At 37.8% G+C, this 16,990-nt stretch overlaps 1 protein-coding gene across 2 annotated transcripts in view; it reads right to left on the bottom strand.

Annotated features, from left to right (window-relative positions):
* Nucleotides 1-5,930: 5,930 nt before the first annotated feature.
* Nucleotides 5,931-16,990, bottom strand: part of keap1a (kelch-like ECH-associated protein 1a) — a 16,088-nt gene continuing 5,028 nt past the window's right edge. Inside the window, exons 2-7 of one of the 2 annotated variants that reach the window (XM_081375108.1) lie at nt 14,099-14,733; nt 12,117-12,500; nt 10,251-10,927; nt 8,329-8,534; nt 7,200-7,376; nt 5,931-7,079 (exon numbers count right to left, since the gene is read on the bottom strand). In XM_081375108.1, the coding sequence (XP_081231234.1) occupies nt 6,904-7,079; nt 7,200-7,376; nt 8,329-8,534; nt 10,251-10,927; nt 12,117-12,428 (1,548 nt within the window). In that variant the 5' untranslated portion in view covers nt 12,429-12,500; nt 14,099-14,733 and the 3' untranslated portion in view covers nt 5,931-6,903. The remainder of the gene's footprint in view (nt 7,080-7,199; nt 7,377-8,328; nt 8,535-10,250; nt 10,928-12,116; nt 12,501-14,098; nt 14,734-16,990) is intronic. The other variant, XM_081375107.1, reaches the window with a different exon arrangement.

Raw genomic sequence — 16,990 nt, 5'->3', positions numbered from 1 at the left:
GACACATGGGCAGATCGAGATTGAGATGGAGCAAGCGAGTGAAGCGAGTAAAGCACGCACCTGAAGCGATTGAGAATGCCCGTGCGCAGAGGAAAGCCCGGAAAATGCAGCTATAATGTAAGTGAGCATCTTTTTTTGGAACTATGTGTATATAGCAGTCAGTGACAGTAACAGTAACAATGTGTTATTATGGTGCGCCGTCACCAGCAGGTTTTTTTTTTTTCTTTTTTTTTTTTTTGGTGCGCGTAGCGTCATCACGTAGTAGGGGGGCCCACCTTGATAATCCTGCTTACGGGCCCGGTGTTGGCTCGTTACGCCACTGACCTTATACAAGACAAGTAAAAGCTTTAGGGTATTAGTGATGTATTTTATGTTGTAGAATAAAACGTAAAAATATCTTGTGAGCCTGTATACACCACAGAATGTATTTCAAGCATTTAACCAAAAACCCATTCAAGAAAACCACTGACTTCCGGACGATGGAACCAGAGGTGCTAAAATGCTAACTCGTTAACAAAATGCTAACAAAATATGTCATCCCTGCACCAGTCTATTAGGTCTGTTTTGCAGTTGCTTACTGCTTTTCATTGGGACTTGTTTCTGGTGAAGTGGCTGGTCAAAAACAAAAGACTAAAAGATATAGAGACAGAGATGAGGATTAATTAAAAGATCTCTAAAAAGAACATTTTATTATTAGCATCTTTTTCTACTTGTAAGCATGTTAGATGTTAGATCAGAGGTGTCCAGTTCTGCTCCTGGAGGATTACTATCCTGGGCTGCATTTCCCAAAAGCATTGATTTGTGAGCTAAGTTGATCATAGAGAACATTGGTGGCAATGGTCTCCATGATCAACCTGGGCTGACAATTTTGGGAAACGCTGCCCTGCATAGTTTAGCTCCTACCCCAATTAAACACACCTGAACTAGCCAATCAAGGTATTAGGCATGCTATAAACTTCCAAGGCAGGTGTGTTGAAGCAAGTTGGAGTTAAACTCTGCAGGACAGTGGCCCTCCAGGTCAGAGTTTGGACCTCCAGGTCTGCTTTCTCTGTTCTGATATTTCTAACTGAATAAATGACTTGTAAACTGCAAACCGAGAATGCAGGAGAGAAGACATCAACAGGGACAGCAGTAGTTATTATCCAGGTTAAATCTTTATCTAAACTAACTCCAATTGACCAATGTTCTTTTGTCTCTAGAGACTGCATTATAGTTTTTATCCACTTACGCAGAGTGGGCATCTGCAGCTGTTCTCATGCAGAGACAGTGGTAGGGAGTGAGAGCGAGCGAGAGGGAATTAGGCAGAACTCCTAATTTATTTAGCATTTGTTTCAATGTGACTCATAATGTTGCTGTATTTTTTAATGTATATAATATAAAAAATAAATGCCTTGGTTTTTCATATGAATTTGTAAAGTTTTTCTCACATTCATATACATCTTTGTCCCTCATCATTTTCTAAAATTATGCACTATTCATTCATTCTCATAGATGCCAAACTCTCAGTATCAGCGTGCAACAGTGCCTTACAATTCTCACCGCCAAGTACTAACTGCACAGATATATAATATGCATAAAAATATGTCATCATCTTGACTGAAATATGCATATCTTCTGGTTGGTACTCGCTGCAAGTCCCAGGGGCAAAAGAACTGTAATCTTGCAAGCGGAAGTCATTCCCATGAATAATTGATGAGAAATGATTGGCATAAGAGGTGGCATGTGCCCATGGTCATTTCAGCTGAGACATTCAGCAGTGGTCACTGCATCATAAATGACAAAAATAGTTTTGGCCATGAAATATAAACAGTGGCCATGCAATAATAGCCTATAATCAGTCCCCCTTAAGTTGTATGTTTTTCAAATGAATTACAAATTATGGCTTCATAAAATATTTTTGTATTAAAGTTAATTTACAAATATTGTTCAAACAATGAATTCAGGTTAAAAACTGTCAATATTGTTAATTTGCAATAGTGACAATTAATAAAATATGATTGAACATCTCTTTATATATGCAAAATAACCCTTATTATAATAATATTTTTTTAGTAGTTGAAGTAAAATCTTCTTCTTCCTATGCTGCATTCCGAAATTTGTATTTACTTTCGCTCCGTAAATTTAAATCTTGGTTATCTAATTTCAAATGTACTAATTTCTTATTCCCGCGGAGGGAGGATGAGACGCTGACTTGAACAGCTGCTTCATGACCCAAAAAACTGTCAGTCTTTCCCTGGAATAAATTGTGGAATGTTCCATTTTTTCAGGCAGGGACGCTTAAGGTTCTGTATTCCATAAATAAGAATGTAAAGTTCTGAAATTTTTAAGATTGAAGACTAAACTTAACCAAAATACCTATTTAGTGATCAAACCAAGTATGTATCAATAGATTTTGAATATTTGAAAGTGTCAATAGGAATGATGTCTACATTTTTCCCCAGCTCCGGAAACCCTCTTTCAGGCAGACCCATAGTAGAATCAATTCACACAGTGGGGAGCTTGAAACCGTTCACTCGTGCTTCTCAGCTTAGTTTGGAAAAATAAGTCTTGAACACAGTTTGGATTTTAAAGTTGTACGATGTGGTTTGTGAGAGAAGGTTGCGACGTTCTTGCAGCACTCCAGTCATTCGTTATTTCACACGACATTCACAATATAACCGTTAAGGGATGATATCGTGCATGATGAAACGAGACTTACCTACTAGACCGAGTTGACTTGACGCTGTTCTTGAATCACGTATCGCACGTTGGCAGCAAGATATCCATCTTCCTATATGGGCTTATGCATCAGGTTTAAATTATTGACATTATGTGACAGGGACAGGCGTTTGTATTACTTGTATTCAAATCCATAACTTAGAGTTAATGATGATGTTAGTAAAATATACACTATTTTCTGGTCTGATATAATAATTGATATGCTAAAGAAAAAAGATTGACTTCTTACATAAAACCTCATCCAAGAACACCCTTTAAAAAGACCCAGTAGATTTGATCCTCAAGTCAGGGGTCTTCAACCTATTTCAGGCCAAGGACACACAGACGGAGCTCTTGTTACATACAATCGAGTGTTGCTTAGATTAAGTGTGCGAGTTATTCAGTGACTTTCAGTGAGCGACTTTTTAAAGGAATGTCTTGTCAGTCATTTTCTGAGTGAACCCAACTATCTTAAAAATATGTTAAACGATTTTGTGATATATACATAAAATAAAAGGGTGAAAAATTGCCCTCCGACCCCGGAATGGACTGCGATCGAGCAGTAGTTGCTATGGTTACCTTTGCAGAGCGATTTCTGTTCGATACATTTAACTTGTAAATAACCAATCCCTCCCAACCAACCTTAAAGGCGTAGTTCACCCAAATATTTTGTGATCTTGATGAAATCACCTACTCACCTACTCGGTTGTTCCAAACCTGTATGAATTTCTTTCTTCTGCTGAACACGAGAGAATATATTTTGAAGAATTTTGGTTATTAAACAGTTGACGGTAGCCATTGACTTCCTATTTGTTTTCCTACTATGGAAGTCAATGTCTGGTCACCAACATTCTTAAAATATCTTATTTTGTGTACAGCAGAAGAAAGAAATTCATACAGGTTTGGAACAACTTGAGGGTTAATCTCTTTAAACCCCCATTATTCTTTGTACTCTGCGCTTACATTGCAAAACTGTTGCAGTAGGACAATATGAATATCAAGAAAAGAGTGAAAAATTACTGAATTACTCAGTGTAAACATCACACCAAGTAACAGATGTCACTTCTGCAATGTGCAGAAATATTATTTTACACTTATGATTGCCATCTGTCAACGTCATTTGGATTTCTAATCCACATCTATAGATGACTTAAATGTCAAGCCATCAACAAAGTACACAATGATAAGGCTTAAAACATAAGTCCAGAATCCTAAATGTAATATGCTGTTTTATGACAATCTAAAAAAGATGTATTGGGCCCCGGCCAGTTGAGATTTTGAAACAGGTCTGATTCATGTTTTCTCTAGGAAACTAAGAGGTGACATTAATAGCACGACACTAAGAAACCAAACCACATTCATTTTGCTTTTGCTGTCAGTGTTTGTGTGGATGTGAATATTAACACATTACTGGACAATATCATTTGCAATACCTTTAGCACAGGTAAACTGATTCATTTTATATGGAGTGTTGTATATTTTAGATACTAATATAAAAGTGTAATTGGTTTGGTTAGCCATTTTTACGTGACTCTTTCAGATTTGACATCTGACAATAACTTGTTCAACCAGAGGCATTAAATTCGGCATGAAATGGTAGTTGTAATAGTTGTTTCTTCCCTATTGTGAGGCTTATCCAAGTGGCTTGACTGCAGGCACTATAAGCTTCCTTTGCTTTGACCAGACAGTATATTCACGTGTTAAGCACTGTGATGCTGTCTCAAGTTAGTACCTTACACTCTATGGAAGGCAGCTGTGTGTCAACTCATATCATTCAGGCACTGAGGTTTGCTGAACACATACACTCCTGACTATGTGTGTGTGTACTGGAGAGTGCGTCATACTTTGCCATGTGAGTCATCAGATATATTGTTAGGCTTGGGGAAGAGACAGCTCCACCTCACCATCCAATCAGAGTTCAGGATTAGCCAAAACAAGGCCTTGGGTCCTTACTCACACTCTAATGTGTCTCTCAGCATGTGTTTGTGTGTGACAGATCCACTGCCCGCTGATCACACATCTCACATCCTGCCACACGGTGAGGATTTGCCAGCGAGCCGCCCAAGGACTGGAATCTGTTTGCCCAGTATGCCAGTGTTGACATGGCACCTCATGATTTGATATGGATAAAGCCATGAACCTGCAGAAAAGAAGTGGAGCCCCTGTGTTTGTGGATTAAACAGTTATCACTGGGTAAACAAACCATCGAGTCACACCGTGGAAATGTAACGAGCCACTCTGTGTAAACTACAACATGGAGTCAGTGAGTATTAAACAAAAAGCTTGCTCTAACACGGCAACAAACCTATATCTTGACCTATCCATAACTTTTTAACACATTATGAATATTAAAGTTTCTTGTGACTAACGGGCCTGTTAAACATGCAGCCGCTCTAATTCCGTTGGCTTTCCTGAGACCAATCCAGCAAAAATGCACTGAAACGTGGAAGAGGCAAAGAAAAAAGAGGCTCTGCCAGTTTTTATAAACAAGCCTATGACACATGATGGATGATTAATATTGTGACATCAAAAAGCAATTGTGTCTTTATAAGTGAAAAAAATAGCAGACAAACTGCATTGCCAAGCATAAAATAACTATCCAAAATTTTTAATTTTTGTTCTAAATTCATCTGTGAAAGATTTGATGGCCACAGTTTAGATAAGGGAAAATTCTGACTATTAACTATGACTTTTGTCTCAATAAACTCTTAATTACTGCTTATGGGTGTAGAAAATGGTCGTGCAGAATAAGGCATTATTATGTGCCTTATAAGTACTAATAAAAAGCCAATATCCTAGTAATAAGCATGCTAATAAGCAACTAGTTAATAGTGAGAATTGGACCCTAAACTAAAGGCGTACTGATTTAATCAACATAAAACTATGTTGAATGATTAAATTACTAATAAAAAATTTACTTTGAAAAAGTTGATATAGGACGCTTGCAGAAAATTCATGTCAATTTCTTTTGAATCCACATCCTGTCCCAATACTCACACTTGCGGTCTTGACTTGCATGCAAGACACAGGAAGGGAGCAAGACTGTCCCAAGTCTGAATAATGCCAAAGCTCAGTCCCCTTATTGCACACCAAATCCACACTAATACTAACACTGCTTCGGAGCTATGTTTGAGGTTAACCGTATCCCAGCATCATTCATCATGTTCAAATCACCAGATTCCTAGGAAAACATTCCAGTGCAAGTTAAATTAATTAGATATTACATATAATTTGGTAGTAAAAATGTAAAGTTGCACATTTTATTGAGTATGTGCATTATGTAAGAAGCACCACAATTACATTTGATTGACACTATGTACAGTAAGTGTCCCATTGGGTGATCAAAAGTTCTTACACACAGTTCACACTCACTTGAACACCTGGGCCAAATACAGGAAATACATCATGGAAGCAGACAAGTGGTCAAGTCCAAAGACTGCAAGAGCCAGGATTGGGACAGGCTATGAGTTCTCTCTGGAAGTAGAAGTCCTCCACCTAGTGGTAAAAAGCAAACACGGTAACCCTTTTTTATTAAGCCTGTCCCCTACATATAAGATATTTCTAATGCTTAAATGCGATCTATGATATCTTTAAATATCATATTTACCTGTTTGTGGTTAAACCCTATGAAGAATATAAAGCATTATAACATGAAATCATAATTCTACTAATTATTTAGGAGAACATTCAACTGATTTAAAGGTGTTTTAGAAGACATTACAAATTATTTTTAAGAACTGTAAGAATAGCCTTTTAATGCATTATATATCCGACTTACTGCAAACGCTCCTGAAAAAAAGGAAAGCTATCAGAAACATGTGCAAAGCAAAATCAAACCCCAAGCCAAACGTTCATCAGATTTCAGTGTTTTATAAGGTGTGCACATTAAACAGTGCATTTACAGACATGAAAAGCATTTTAGAACAAGCTCACAAAATTACGTGTTCAGCAGTTCGGCAAAAAGATTGTGCGTGTCTCAGTCATATTCATTTAGTCCTGATACAGCGATCAGCCCAGTGATTAGCAACGTTTCTCTCTTTAAATCACACACACTTTGTAGTGGATAGAGATTTATCAAATTTAACTTAATTAACCTAAAATGACATAGAAATGTTCTTATTGGCATCACATGCAAAAGGAAATTTGAAGGAAATCCAGCATGTGCTGTCTTCAACATGGCACATGTTCGCAGGTCAAATTTCCACATTACATCTCTTCCTCATCCTCCTCATCCTCTGCCAGGATTCCAGGACACGGTTCCATGGTTACAGCAACACCCATTCCACTGCGCCCAACAGGCATATCTGTTACAAACGTCCATACATTACTGCCTGGACAGTAGTACTCCACACTGGACAAGAAACCCCCTTGATTGAATCCACCTGTTATGGAATAATATTAAAGATTATTGACATTTATGCATTAAGCAGATGCTTTTAGCCACTACATTCAAGGTATACATTTGATCAGTTCATGCATTCCTTTCCACCAATCCAGCTTACCTAACACATAAATCTTGCATTGGTAGACCGTGACTCCATGTGCACTGCGGCAGTGGTTCATAGAGGCCATGGGTTCCCACACATCTCGAGCTATGTTATACCTCTCCATCGTTTTGAGTTGGGTTTGACCATCGTAGCCACCAACTGCATAGAGGTAGTTATCCATACACGCCACACCTACAAACAGAACACAAATCAAACAGCTTAGTACATGCCAACAAGTGTTTACTTCATTATTTGAAGTAAATTTGGAGTCTTTTTTTTATTTGTGAGAACTGTATTTTCTGGGATGGAGCTTCCAGCCATACAATGAAAGTGAATGGTGACCAAGTCTGTCAAGAATTTCAAAGCATTATTTTCTTTGTATAACTTAAATATATGCACTACTTTTGTGATGTTTTTTCGAAGAGTGACAGTTCCTGGTCCCCATCTACATTCATTGAGTGGAAGAAAGCAGTGTGAACATTCTTTAAAATGTCTCCTTTTTTATTACGCAGAAGAAGGAAACATACAAGTTAGGAACAACATAAGGGTGCATAAAGGATGAAAGAATTATCATTCCTAAATGAATTATCCCTTTAAATCGTACATGTCTTTATGTCGACTGCACAGGTAATTCTTCAACTCTTCTGAAATTAATTATTGATAACTATGCCATAGATTTAGCAATTACAGAACACACTGAATTGTTGTGCAAGGCTGCAGGGAAAATCAACTCTGGGAACTAGGAATTCCTAGAAGTCCAGTCACCTTCATGGACATTTTTAAAATAGTTTGATCTTTTTTATTTATTAACTTATGAACGAAAACATAGTGTATTAATTGTTTACTTAGAAAGTTGCATGTTATTTAGCTTATGTTTGATTCAGGTTTATTATTACATTTATTCATTTAGCGGATAGTTTTATCAAAGGCCCCTTACAAAAAGCGATTCATCTTAAGGAGGCAATAACATGACAAGTGCTAACAATACAAAGTTTCAAACACTGAATATTACTCTTATTTTCCTATTGTTGCCTTTAGTCACTTTTATATAATGGCACGATTCATGCATCACATGACTGCGGTTAACATGTCAAAAGAAAACAGTTCCAATCCATTAATTTGATAAATGGCGCAGGGTATTTACCAAGGCCGCTCCGAACTGTGTTCATAGGTGCCACTTGCTGCCAGGTGTTCGTGTCTGGTTGATAGCGCTCCACCGTGTTCCATCGGTTGTCCCCGTCGAACCCCCCCACCACATAAAGACTCCCCCCACACATGGCGACACCGGCCCCCAGTCGTGCTACTGACATAGGGGCCACAAATGTCCAGCGGTTTGTCTCTGGGTCATACCTGTGAAAACAATAAGCAAGAAAACCAATTTAGATAATGTATGAATATGATTTCCTAGACATGGCAATGTTGAGGTCAATAGAAAAAGATCTTCTGTATCTCAGCCTCATCATTCCATTGTTTTTTTCAATGATATCCAGAGCCAAATACCAATCATAATTGCAAGCAATTCCCATGAGCTCTTATATCACCAACAGAATGTCACAAATTAAAAATCAGCCTTCAGCAAGAAGAGGTTGTATTTAACCTGCCAACAATGCAAAATCTCCATTTAAAAGCTTGTGAAGACAGCTACTGTTACTGACCCAAGAGTTTCTGTCTCACAGCACAACAGAGGCACATATATTACTGAGTCTTGAATTTCACACATCTTTGAAATTGTAGATGATCTATCGACATTTATTGTTTGAATTTGTGTCTAGCTCTAATTCTTAAATAGAATACACGCACTTTCTCTCCCTGCATTCCTGGACAGATTAACTTTCCGCTTTGAGCTGCTCGCTCAGATATAAATGATCCTCAATAGGACTCACATGCCTCTGTTATGAATCTATACTTGAGCTGTTGTCTACAATAGCAAAAATAAGAAATAAAGACAAAGTTAATGAGGTTTATGCCACTTATTGTACATTCTCTGCTTGTGGCATAATGTATCTTGTTTAAGGATGTATATTTACTGTATACATATTACAGTTTGGGGTGTAATTATTAATAATTATTACAGTTTGGGGTGTAATATGTATTACATATTAAGTGTATGGTGTAATATTTGTAATATTACCCCCCCCCCCCCAAAAAAAATTTCAAATGTTTGCTCAGTATTAATCAAAGAAGCCTGAAAAAGAAAATGTATAATGGTTTCCACAGGGATATTAAGCAGCACAACCGTTTTTAACATTGATAATAAGAAATGTTTCTTGAGCATCACATCAGCATTTTAGAATGATTTCTAATTATGTTATATATTATGTACAATATTTGCACAATTTCACTTTTGATTAAATAAATGTCGCCTTGGTGAGCATAAGAGACTTCTGTCCAATTCCTTATCTCTCTCTCTCTCTCTCTCTGTTCCCACAGTACATTGGAGTCCTACCTTTCAGATTCACTTGTGACATTGAGGTACAGTACTCAACAAACATGGCACTTTCGTTTCAGGTTGCTGATGAATCTCTCTTACCTGATCTGTCACCATTGGCTAATAAATATAAAATATTCATATCATTACACTTATTGAGAAGATGAGTTTCTTCTGAAAGGCCTAACCTGACACTGTGCCGTGGAATGTACGTTATGAAACAGATTTGCCTGAAGCTTGTTAGTCAAGAGTGACTGCTCTGAAAAGAACAGAGCAAACTGATCTCTACACCCTGATGGAAGGAGATTGTTCTTGAAGTCAAAACACTTTCTGTAGCTGATGAGCGACGCGTCACAAGTGTATCGTGTATTGTAACCTTTCTGGTGAGATTTCATTTTTATCACGTTCTGTGTGAATGTTCTTCTGTCGGACAGGTGCGCGACTCAGTCTTTGGTGTAATAAGAACTTCGTCAACCAAGTTTAAATCTGTCATTCTGCACTGTGCTAATGTTTTGATTCCGCTAGCTTTGGTATAATAGAAAGGAAATATAATATAAAGGGGAAAAACCCCACTGCGTAAAACAAACCTTGACAACACAAAACCTTTTTGAATTGTTTTCTTCCTGTCCCAGCCTTACCTCTCAACGCTGTTATGATGTGTAGAGGCATGTGAACCCCCTACGGCATAAATGCTTCCGTCAATGACCCCGACACCCACTCGGTTTCTGGGCGTGTTGAGCGGAGCCAGCTGGGTCCACTGGTTAGTCATGGGGTTGTAACAGGACAGAAATCCAGACTCTGTGTTGTTCTGCAGAGAGAGATTCCGTCCACCGACCGTATAAATGAGCCCGAACAACACGCAAGCCCCTAGCCCGCTACAGGGAGATCCCATGTCAGATAGCTTTAGCCAGACATTCTTCCGTGGGTCGAAGGCTTCCAGAGAGTCCAGAGAGTGTTGCCTGTAACCTCCCGCTATGTAGATGAGTTGCGTCCCACGATGAGGAGGGGGCGGCAATGATTTTCGAAGAGCCATGTCCTGGAAGATCTTGGACAGGAAGTCTTTGCAGGAGTTGGCCTTGCTGAGGATGGGGCAGGACTGCAGTTGCCTTTTGAGGAATGTGGGCGGCAGGGCATAGATGTGGACAGCGTTGAGGAGGGCATGAAAGTACTGCGCCCGGCCCTCCGCATCCCAACGGACCCAGTCAATGCAGGCCTTGTAGACCTCGGATTCGCAGAGCACCTTTAGACTGTCCTGACTGATCAGCTCTAGCAGCTGGCAATGGGACAAACTGAAGAACTCCTCCTCTTTGGTTACCTGTGACATGAGCATGGAGGATAGTTAGATCTGAAAAGTATACTGAACAAGTCCTATCAATAACAAACGTGTAAACATGTAAACATGTGAGGAACAATCAATTAAAAAAGAACAATTTAAAGGAATGTTCAACTTTTTCCATAAAGGGGCAGTCACATTTATTATTGTTCTGTGAATTTTTGAGGGCTAAATGCAGTCATTTCAATTGGAATCCACATGATTGAGAATTTAGCATGAGTGCCAAAGATTTCCCCACATAGATTTTGCAACGGGTTCAAGTTGGTCACGTAGATTTGCCAAGCTGACCAACAGAAAGCTGTTTGGTTTAGAAGTAACTACTGTAAGATCTGTGCTTCATACATCACTACACTATTGGCGAAAGACAATGGAGCTTTTTTGTCAGGAAAATTTCAAAGAAATTTCGCTAATGTGACTGCACCAAAATGAATATTATTTGATCATTAGGGAGCTCACAAATCTCATTCATGCTTAATTTTAATAAAAAAAAAAGGTGACTTTAGACACATTGTGCAAGGTTTGACATCATTGTCATCAGGCCATTTTCATGGCAAGAACAGGATGGTTTAAAAAACAATATATAAACTCTTATCATCTAGTTCTTTGAAAAGATGTGAATTGGATAATCAGTAAACAATGACTTTAATTTCATGCTTTTTCTATTTGTAGCTATTGCTTGGCTTCAGAAGATGAGCAGCATGGGTCGTGTGGACAACTTTTATAGTACTTTTGTTATGGTAAATACATTTATGCTTTACGTTCCACTTTCCATTGGAAATCCACATCCACTTTCATTGTATGGAAAAGTGCAGCTTGCACATCTCTTTTCGAGTTGAAGAACAAAGTAATAAAGAAAGAAAAAAAACACAGGTTGGAGTGACATGAGCATTTTTGGGTTAATTATAGTTTTTGGGTTAACTATTGCTTTATTGCATGATTCATTTGACAGCTGGATAATTTATACGAATCAATATCCATCTGCAAGGCAGACCTGAGTTCCATTGACAAATCAATTAGCTACACAGCGCTGTTCTCTACAGACTTCATTCATTCACAGACTAACTGTTACAGGTCAATGGCTCAGTACAGTTACTTAAGAGAGCACAGCAGGTGGAAACTATCGATTGCTGCTAACTGACACTTCGGTGAACGGAGTCTACAGGGCACGCACCTCATTGAAGTGAGTGTTGATATACTCTCTTGTGCGAAGGTGCAGCTCGGTGCAGCCGATCTCCTCTGCAAACCTCGAGATGCCTATGACGTTAGACGGCTCCAGGTTCTTCGTGAGGAAATCGCAGCATGCTTTGGCCACTTCTTCCATCTGATAGCGCATTGCTGTCAAGAGGACGTGAAGAACGCACTTCTCGCCCACTGTTATCCGCGAGGTGTAGGCATAGTCAATGAGCCGGCTGATGACCTGAGGACACGCGTCTCGCAGGGTGACCTCCGAAGCGTGGCATTCCTTGAAGTTACTGGTGAACATGGCTTTGAAGTAAGGACTGCAGGCAGCCAGCACCAGTTTATGCACCTGGGGAATGTAGACACTTGTTCATGGCTGCCGTAAAAAAAAACAAAAAAAAAACAGGAAGGACACACCTCACACTAAATTATAAGAGCTGTACAGTATGTGCCATGTACTTGTAATTACAATTAAATGCCTTAACATGTACTAACATAATTCTTCACTTGTGATGAGAACAATTTATCTTTATGCTCTGTAATTTGCAGTGTCAGAGACATACCCTTTTAAAAAGAAATTAAAACACACTTGACCTGTTTCTCTAAGATTTGCTAGTTGGAATATAATTTTTGGGTTCCAAGAAGAGTAATCAATGTAGTTTACTATACAAAGTACTAGAAAACAACTAATATATACTGAGATGCATTGATATTAAAATTCTTAATAATTTCTTTTTTTTTATTATATGTTAAGGCCAATAGTCAATACATGGCTATTGACATTCTATATTATTTGTCTAAATAAATTAAAAACAAAACACTAAAAACTAAAACCAATTCTGCAAGTAAATTTAGGCATAAAAACAGTGTGAAGAATGCACACATATATTTTTGAAGCTAATAATTACATAAATACACAAAGGCCCTTTTATAACAATAATGTAATGTAAATATTTGTTGTAAAATATCTCAAAGCTGTCAGTCAGTATGAATAATCATGAGATTATAAAAGCCTTCTAACAGATTAAGGCCACTCTGTCTTATGCATAATTGAGATACTGCTGATGTATACGAGCACTGTATATGGTATGGAAAAAGTCCTGTGATGTTCACTCAAAAACCAGGAAACCAAAATAGCCCAAAATAAAATCCTGAAATTCTTAAAACTACTGTATGCAAACATTGTCTTCTATCATGCAATTGTTAATTGTGTGAACCTCATCTCCTCTAAAGCAAAAAAAAAAAAAAAAAAAAAAAAAAAAAAACCTATGGTTAGAACAGACTGTGCTGCAATGGGAGATTCTCATGATACTTTAAGTAGAATAAGGGTGCGCCTCAATCAGCTCCCTTGCTTCCTACGTTGTGAATCAGTATATTGTGTACACAAATTCGGGCGCTGGAAAGGATAGGACCCTGGCTCACTACACACTGGGACACATGACTCTATTTCCGTCGATATAACATCCTTATAATCCTCACAAGTATTTATGAACAACAGCAGCAGAACTGGTATCTTTCTGGCATTAATGTTATTTAAAGTACTTGATAAATACTTTGCTTGTTACATATACATGCAACATTTCAGCCGTAAATAAATCATAAATGTTAGCTAGTTTATGTTCATAACCTGTCTGCCAACAATGTAATGCCAAAATATAATTAAATAAGGGTTTTAAAAAAACATATATCGCATGTGTGTTGTGAGTTGGCTCACGTGATTTATGTTTCGCACATCAGAACTTTCGTTAAGGGAACAAAGTAAGCATCGATGCTCCTTGGTTTTCACAGTGCATTGTGAGACTTTTAAGGGGGAGCAAATGTTTAAGTGCATTGGTAGGATTTTGGGATTGAGACAGCCCTTAAAATGGCCGACTCCTTGATCAGTGCCCTGACTACTGAACTAGGGAGATGACTGAGACTAAGACACCTTTTTCACCTAGTGCACCTTTAAGGACTGACCACTGTAAATCTCACCTTAAAATCCACTATCTTGTCCTTGTACATCACATGTAGAACCAGATCACAGAGCAATTCATGATGGCGGAACTCATCCATGACCTGCATGGCTTTAGAGGGATGACTTTCAACCGTGTAATCCAAGTAACCGTGACCCCTCATGGAGGGCACCACGATGGCAGAGAAATCCTCATCTTTAATGGGCCTCTTCTTTCTTGGACAGTTCATTCTCTGAGACCTAGAATGTCACTGATATATATTCAGGAAACGGATGGTGACTGCAGCGACAAAATATCTATATCCATCCACGTGTCATGAAGAAAAATAGGCACAACTGATGATCGCTAAGCGATAGAGATCCATGTTTCTTCTGCCTGGTTAGAAGTCCACCATACCAAGATTCTGTATCAAGCCAAGTTGGCATTTTTGAAATATTCACAGTATATAATAAAAAGATATTATACCATCACTTCCTTTAAATCAGACAAATGTTGCTTTTCGTCTTTATTGACGAGGAAAAAAGTCATTTTTAACCTCTAGAGGATGTACACGCAAAGTTATCTTAAATTATTTTAAGCATACGTATTAAAAATGCAATATTCTTTTCTTCCAAAAGGTTATTGTCCTCCGTGATGGATTGTGCTCTTTTCACCCTGTAAAAAAAACACACACAAAAAAAACAGATAAAACACTGAGAAATGTTTTGTTAATCCCTCCCCCCACCCCCCAGTGCTTTCATTGTTTATCAAATGCATAATTTAATATAGCCAAAGATGATTAAGGAAGATATCTTGGATATAAAACTAAACAAACACAACATGCAATAGGCAAAGGAATACAATGGCAGCTTTACGCAAATCCTGCAGAGGCCATTTCTATCATAGCAATATGTACAAGAAACTGTCTTTAATTACAGTCTATGTTGACAGTTGCATAGACTTGGCTGAATCATGTTTTACTTCCCTATTTCTTGACGGATGTCAAGTAGACTACAAAAAAAAAAGTCAACAGCAAAGCCTTGTTCACAGATGAAACATGTGATTTCCTGCATAATACAGACAGTACTTCCAAAACCATGCTTGAATGGTAATAAGTAATAACCATGTATCAACCATGTATCAAAAGACCTTTGTGGACACTAACATGGTTTTCGAGTGAAGGCCAAAGTCTCTGTTGTTTATCAGTTTTGGTGGTGTTGTTCATCAGAAACGAAATTTTTTCATGGGTTATGTAACGTCCAACACTTGCAGGTCATTTCTGTTGCTGTTATTGCACAACTCAGTGTTGAAGACACTTATTTGTCTTAAAGCACAGTTTATCACAAGACAACGCTGCCAGCCACGGCTTCTTTTGGAACTGATATCTCCTATATTCAGCGATCACTGCAGTCTGATTTTGACGTAGTCCAAAACTGGTTTACTTATAATAAACTTCTGCTAAACAAAAAGAAGTCTTATTATATGTTGTTTAATACAAAACAATCTCACCACCAACTGACTACTCAATTCATTTTATAGATGGAACTTCAGTGTTAAAAGTTGATGAGTTTAAATATTTAGGTCTTCAGCTTGATTCTCAATTGTCATTTAGATCACATATTGACTCAGTTATTAAGAAAATATCATATCGACTCAGAATACTTTATTCCTCTGTTTTACTCTTCAGGTTAGAAAAAGAATTATTACTCAGTTAATACTTCCAATCCTTGACTATGCCGATATAATCTACCAGAACACCTCTGATACAAATCTCCGTCCTCTTAATGTTATTTATAATAGTCTCTGCAGATTTGTACTGAGATGTCCATACAAAACGTACCACTGCCAAATGTATGAATTATTAAAATGGTTATCTTTAAATTCAAGAAGGTATTTTCACTGGCTTCAGTTTATTTTTAAATGTTATTATTTAAATTATCCTTTGTATCTAAAACAATATCTAATTCCATTTCGCTCTTCATATAATTTAAGGCACACTGATCAATTATTTTTTTATGTTCCTAAAATTAATAAAGAAGTTGGTCGTCGGGCATTCCAATTTAAAGCTCCATCAGATTGGAACAGTTTACCAAGTGTAATCAGATCCATTACTTCATTTAATCTTTTTAGGCCATTAATTTATGATCATTTGCAGAATACATGTTTTTGCTTTTGACTCACTTTACATGTGATTTTCATTATACTGAACGGTACTGAACCTGCATGTTATATGTGACTGTATATTTTCTGTTTCAATGTACTTAGAGGGCTGGTATGTGAGAAGATATGGAGAGCTAAATGTTGGTATGAATGTGAAGTATTATGTGTTATACAATGTAACCTGTTGTCTGTATTTGTATTTGTTTTTGTGTTTGTTTTAAGGACCCCCTCGAAAACGAGATGTTGCATCTCAAGGGGTTATCCTTCAAATAAATTTCAAACTAAGAGAGCTCCTTCACTCGTGGCCTCCATTGCTCATTGTGTCATGCTCCCACATGCCATACTGCAAAGCAGGACTTTAAAGAGAACTTTAAAATGCTGAGCCATGCACATTAGCTCCATGGCTCTGGTGGGATTAACCATTAACTCGCTGAGTGTCCGGTTATTTGAAAAATAATAGAACAGAAAGTGAAAAGCTCTGGAACATTCCTGGTAGGTGCTGCCAAGTGAACTCTTGTCCTGGTTAACTACCATGATGTGCTGTGGAAGATGATGCAATGTCATTCAAAACCAGTATGCTGTGTCTGTGGAATATTTATGAAGAACCTTTACACAGCACTTTCCATTCAATGGCTTTGATTATTCGCTATAGATATACCATGGTTTGTTTCCATTAAAGGGGTGGTTGTGATTTCACTTTTCTAACTTTAGTTAGTGTGTAATGTTGCTGTTTGAGCATAAACAACGTCTGCAAAGTTACAACGCTCAAAGT

Source organism: Scardinius erythrophthalmus (genome assembly GCF_964197995.2).
Source record: "Scardinius erythrophthalmus genome assembly, chromosome: 9".
In the NCBI taxonomy this organism is placed as follows: Eukaryota; Metazoa; Chordata; class Actinopteri; order Cypriniformes; family Leuciscidae; genus Scardinius; species Scardinius erythrophthalmus.
This window is presented reverse-complemented; position numbering and strand designations above follow the sequence as displayed.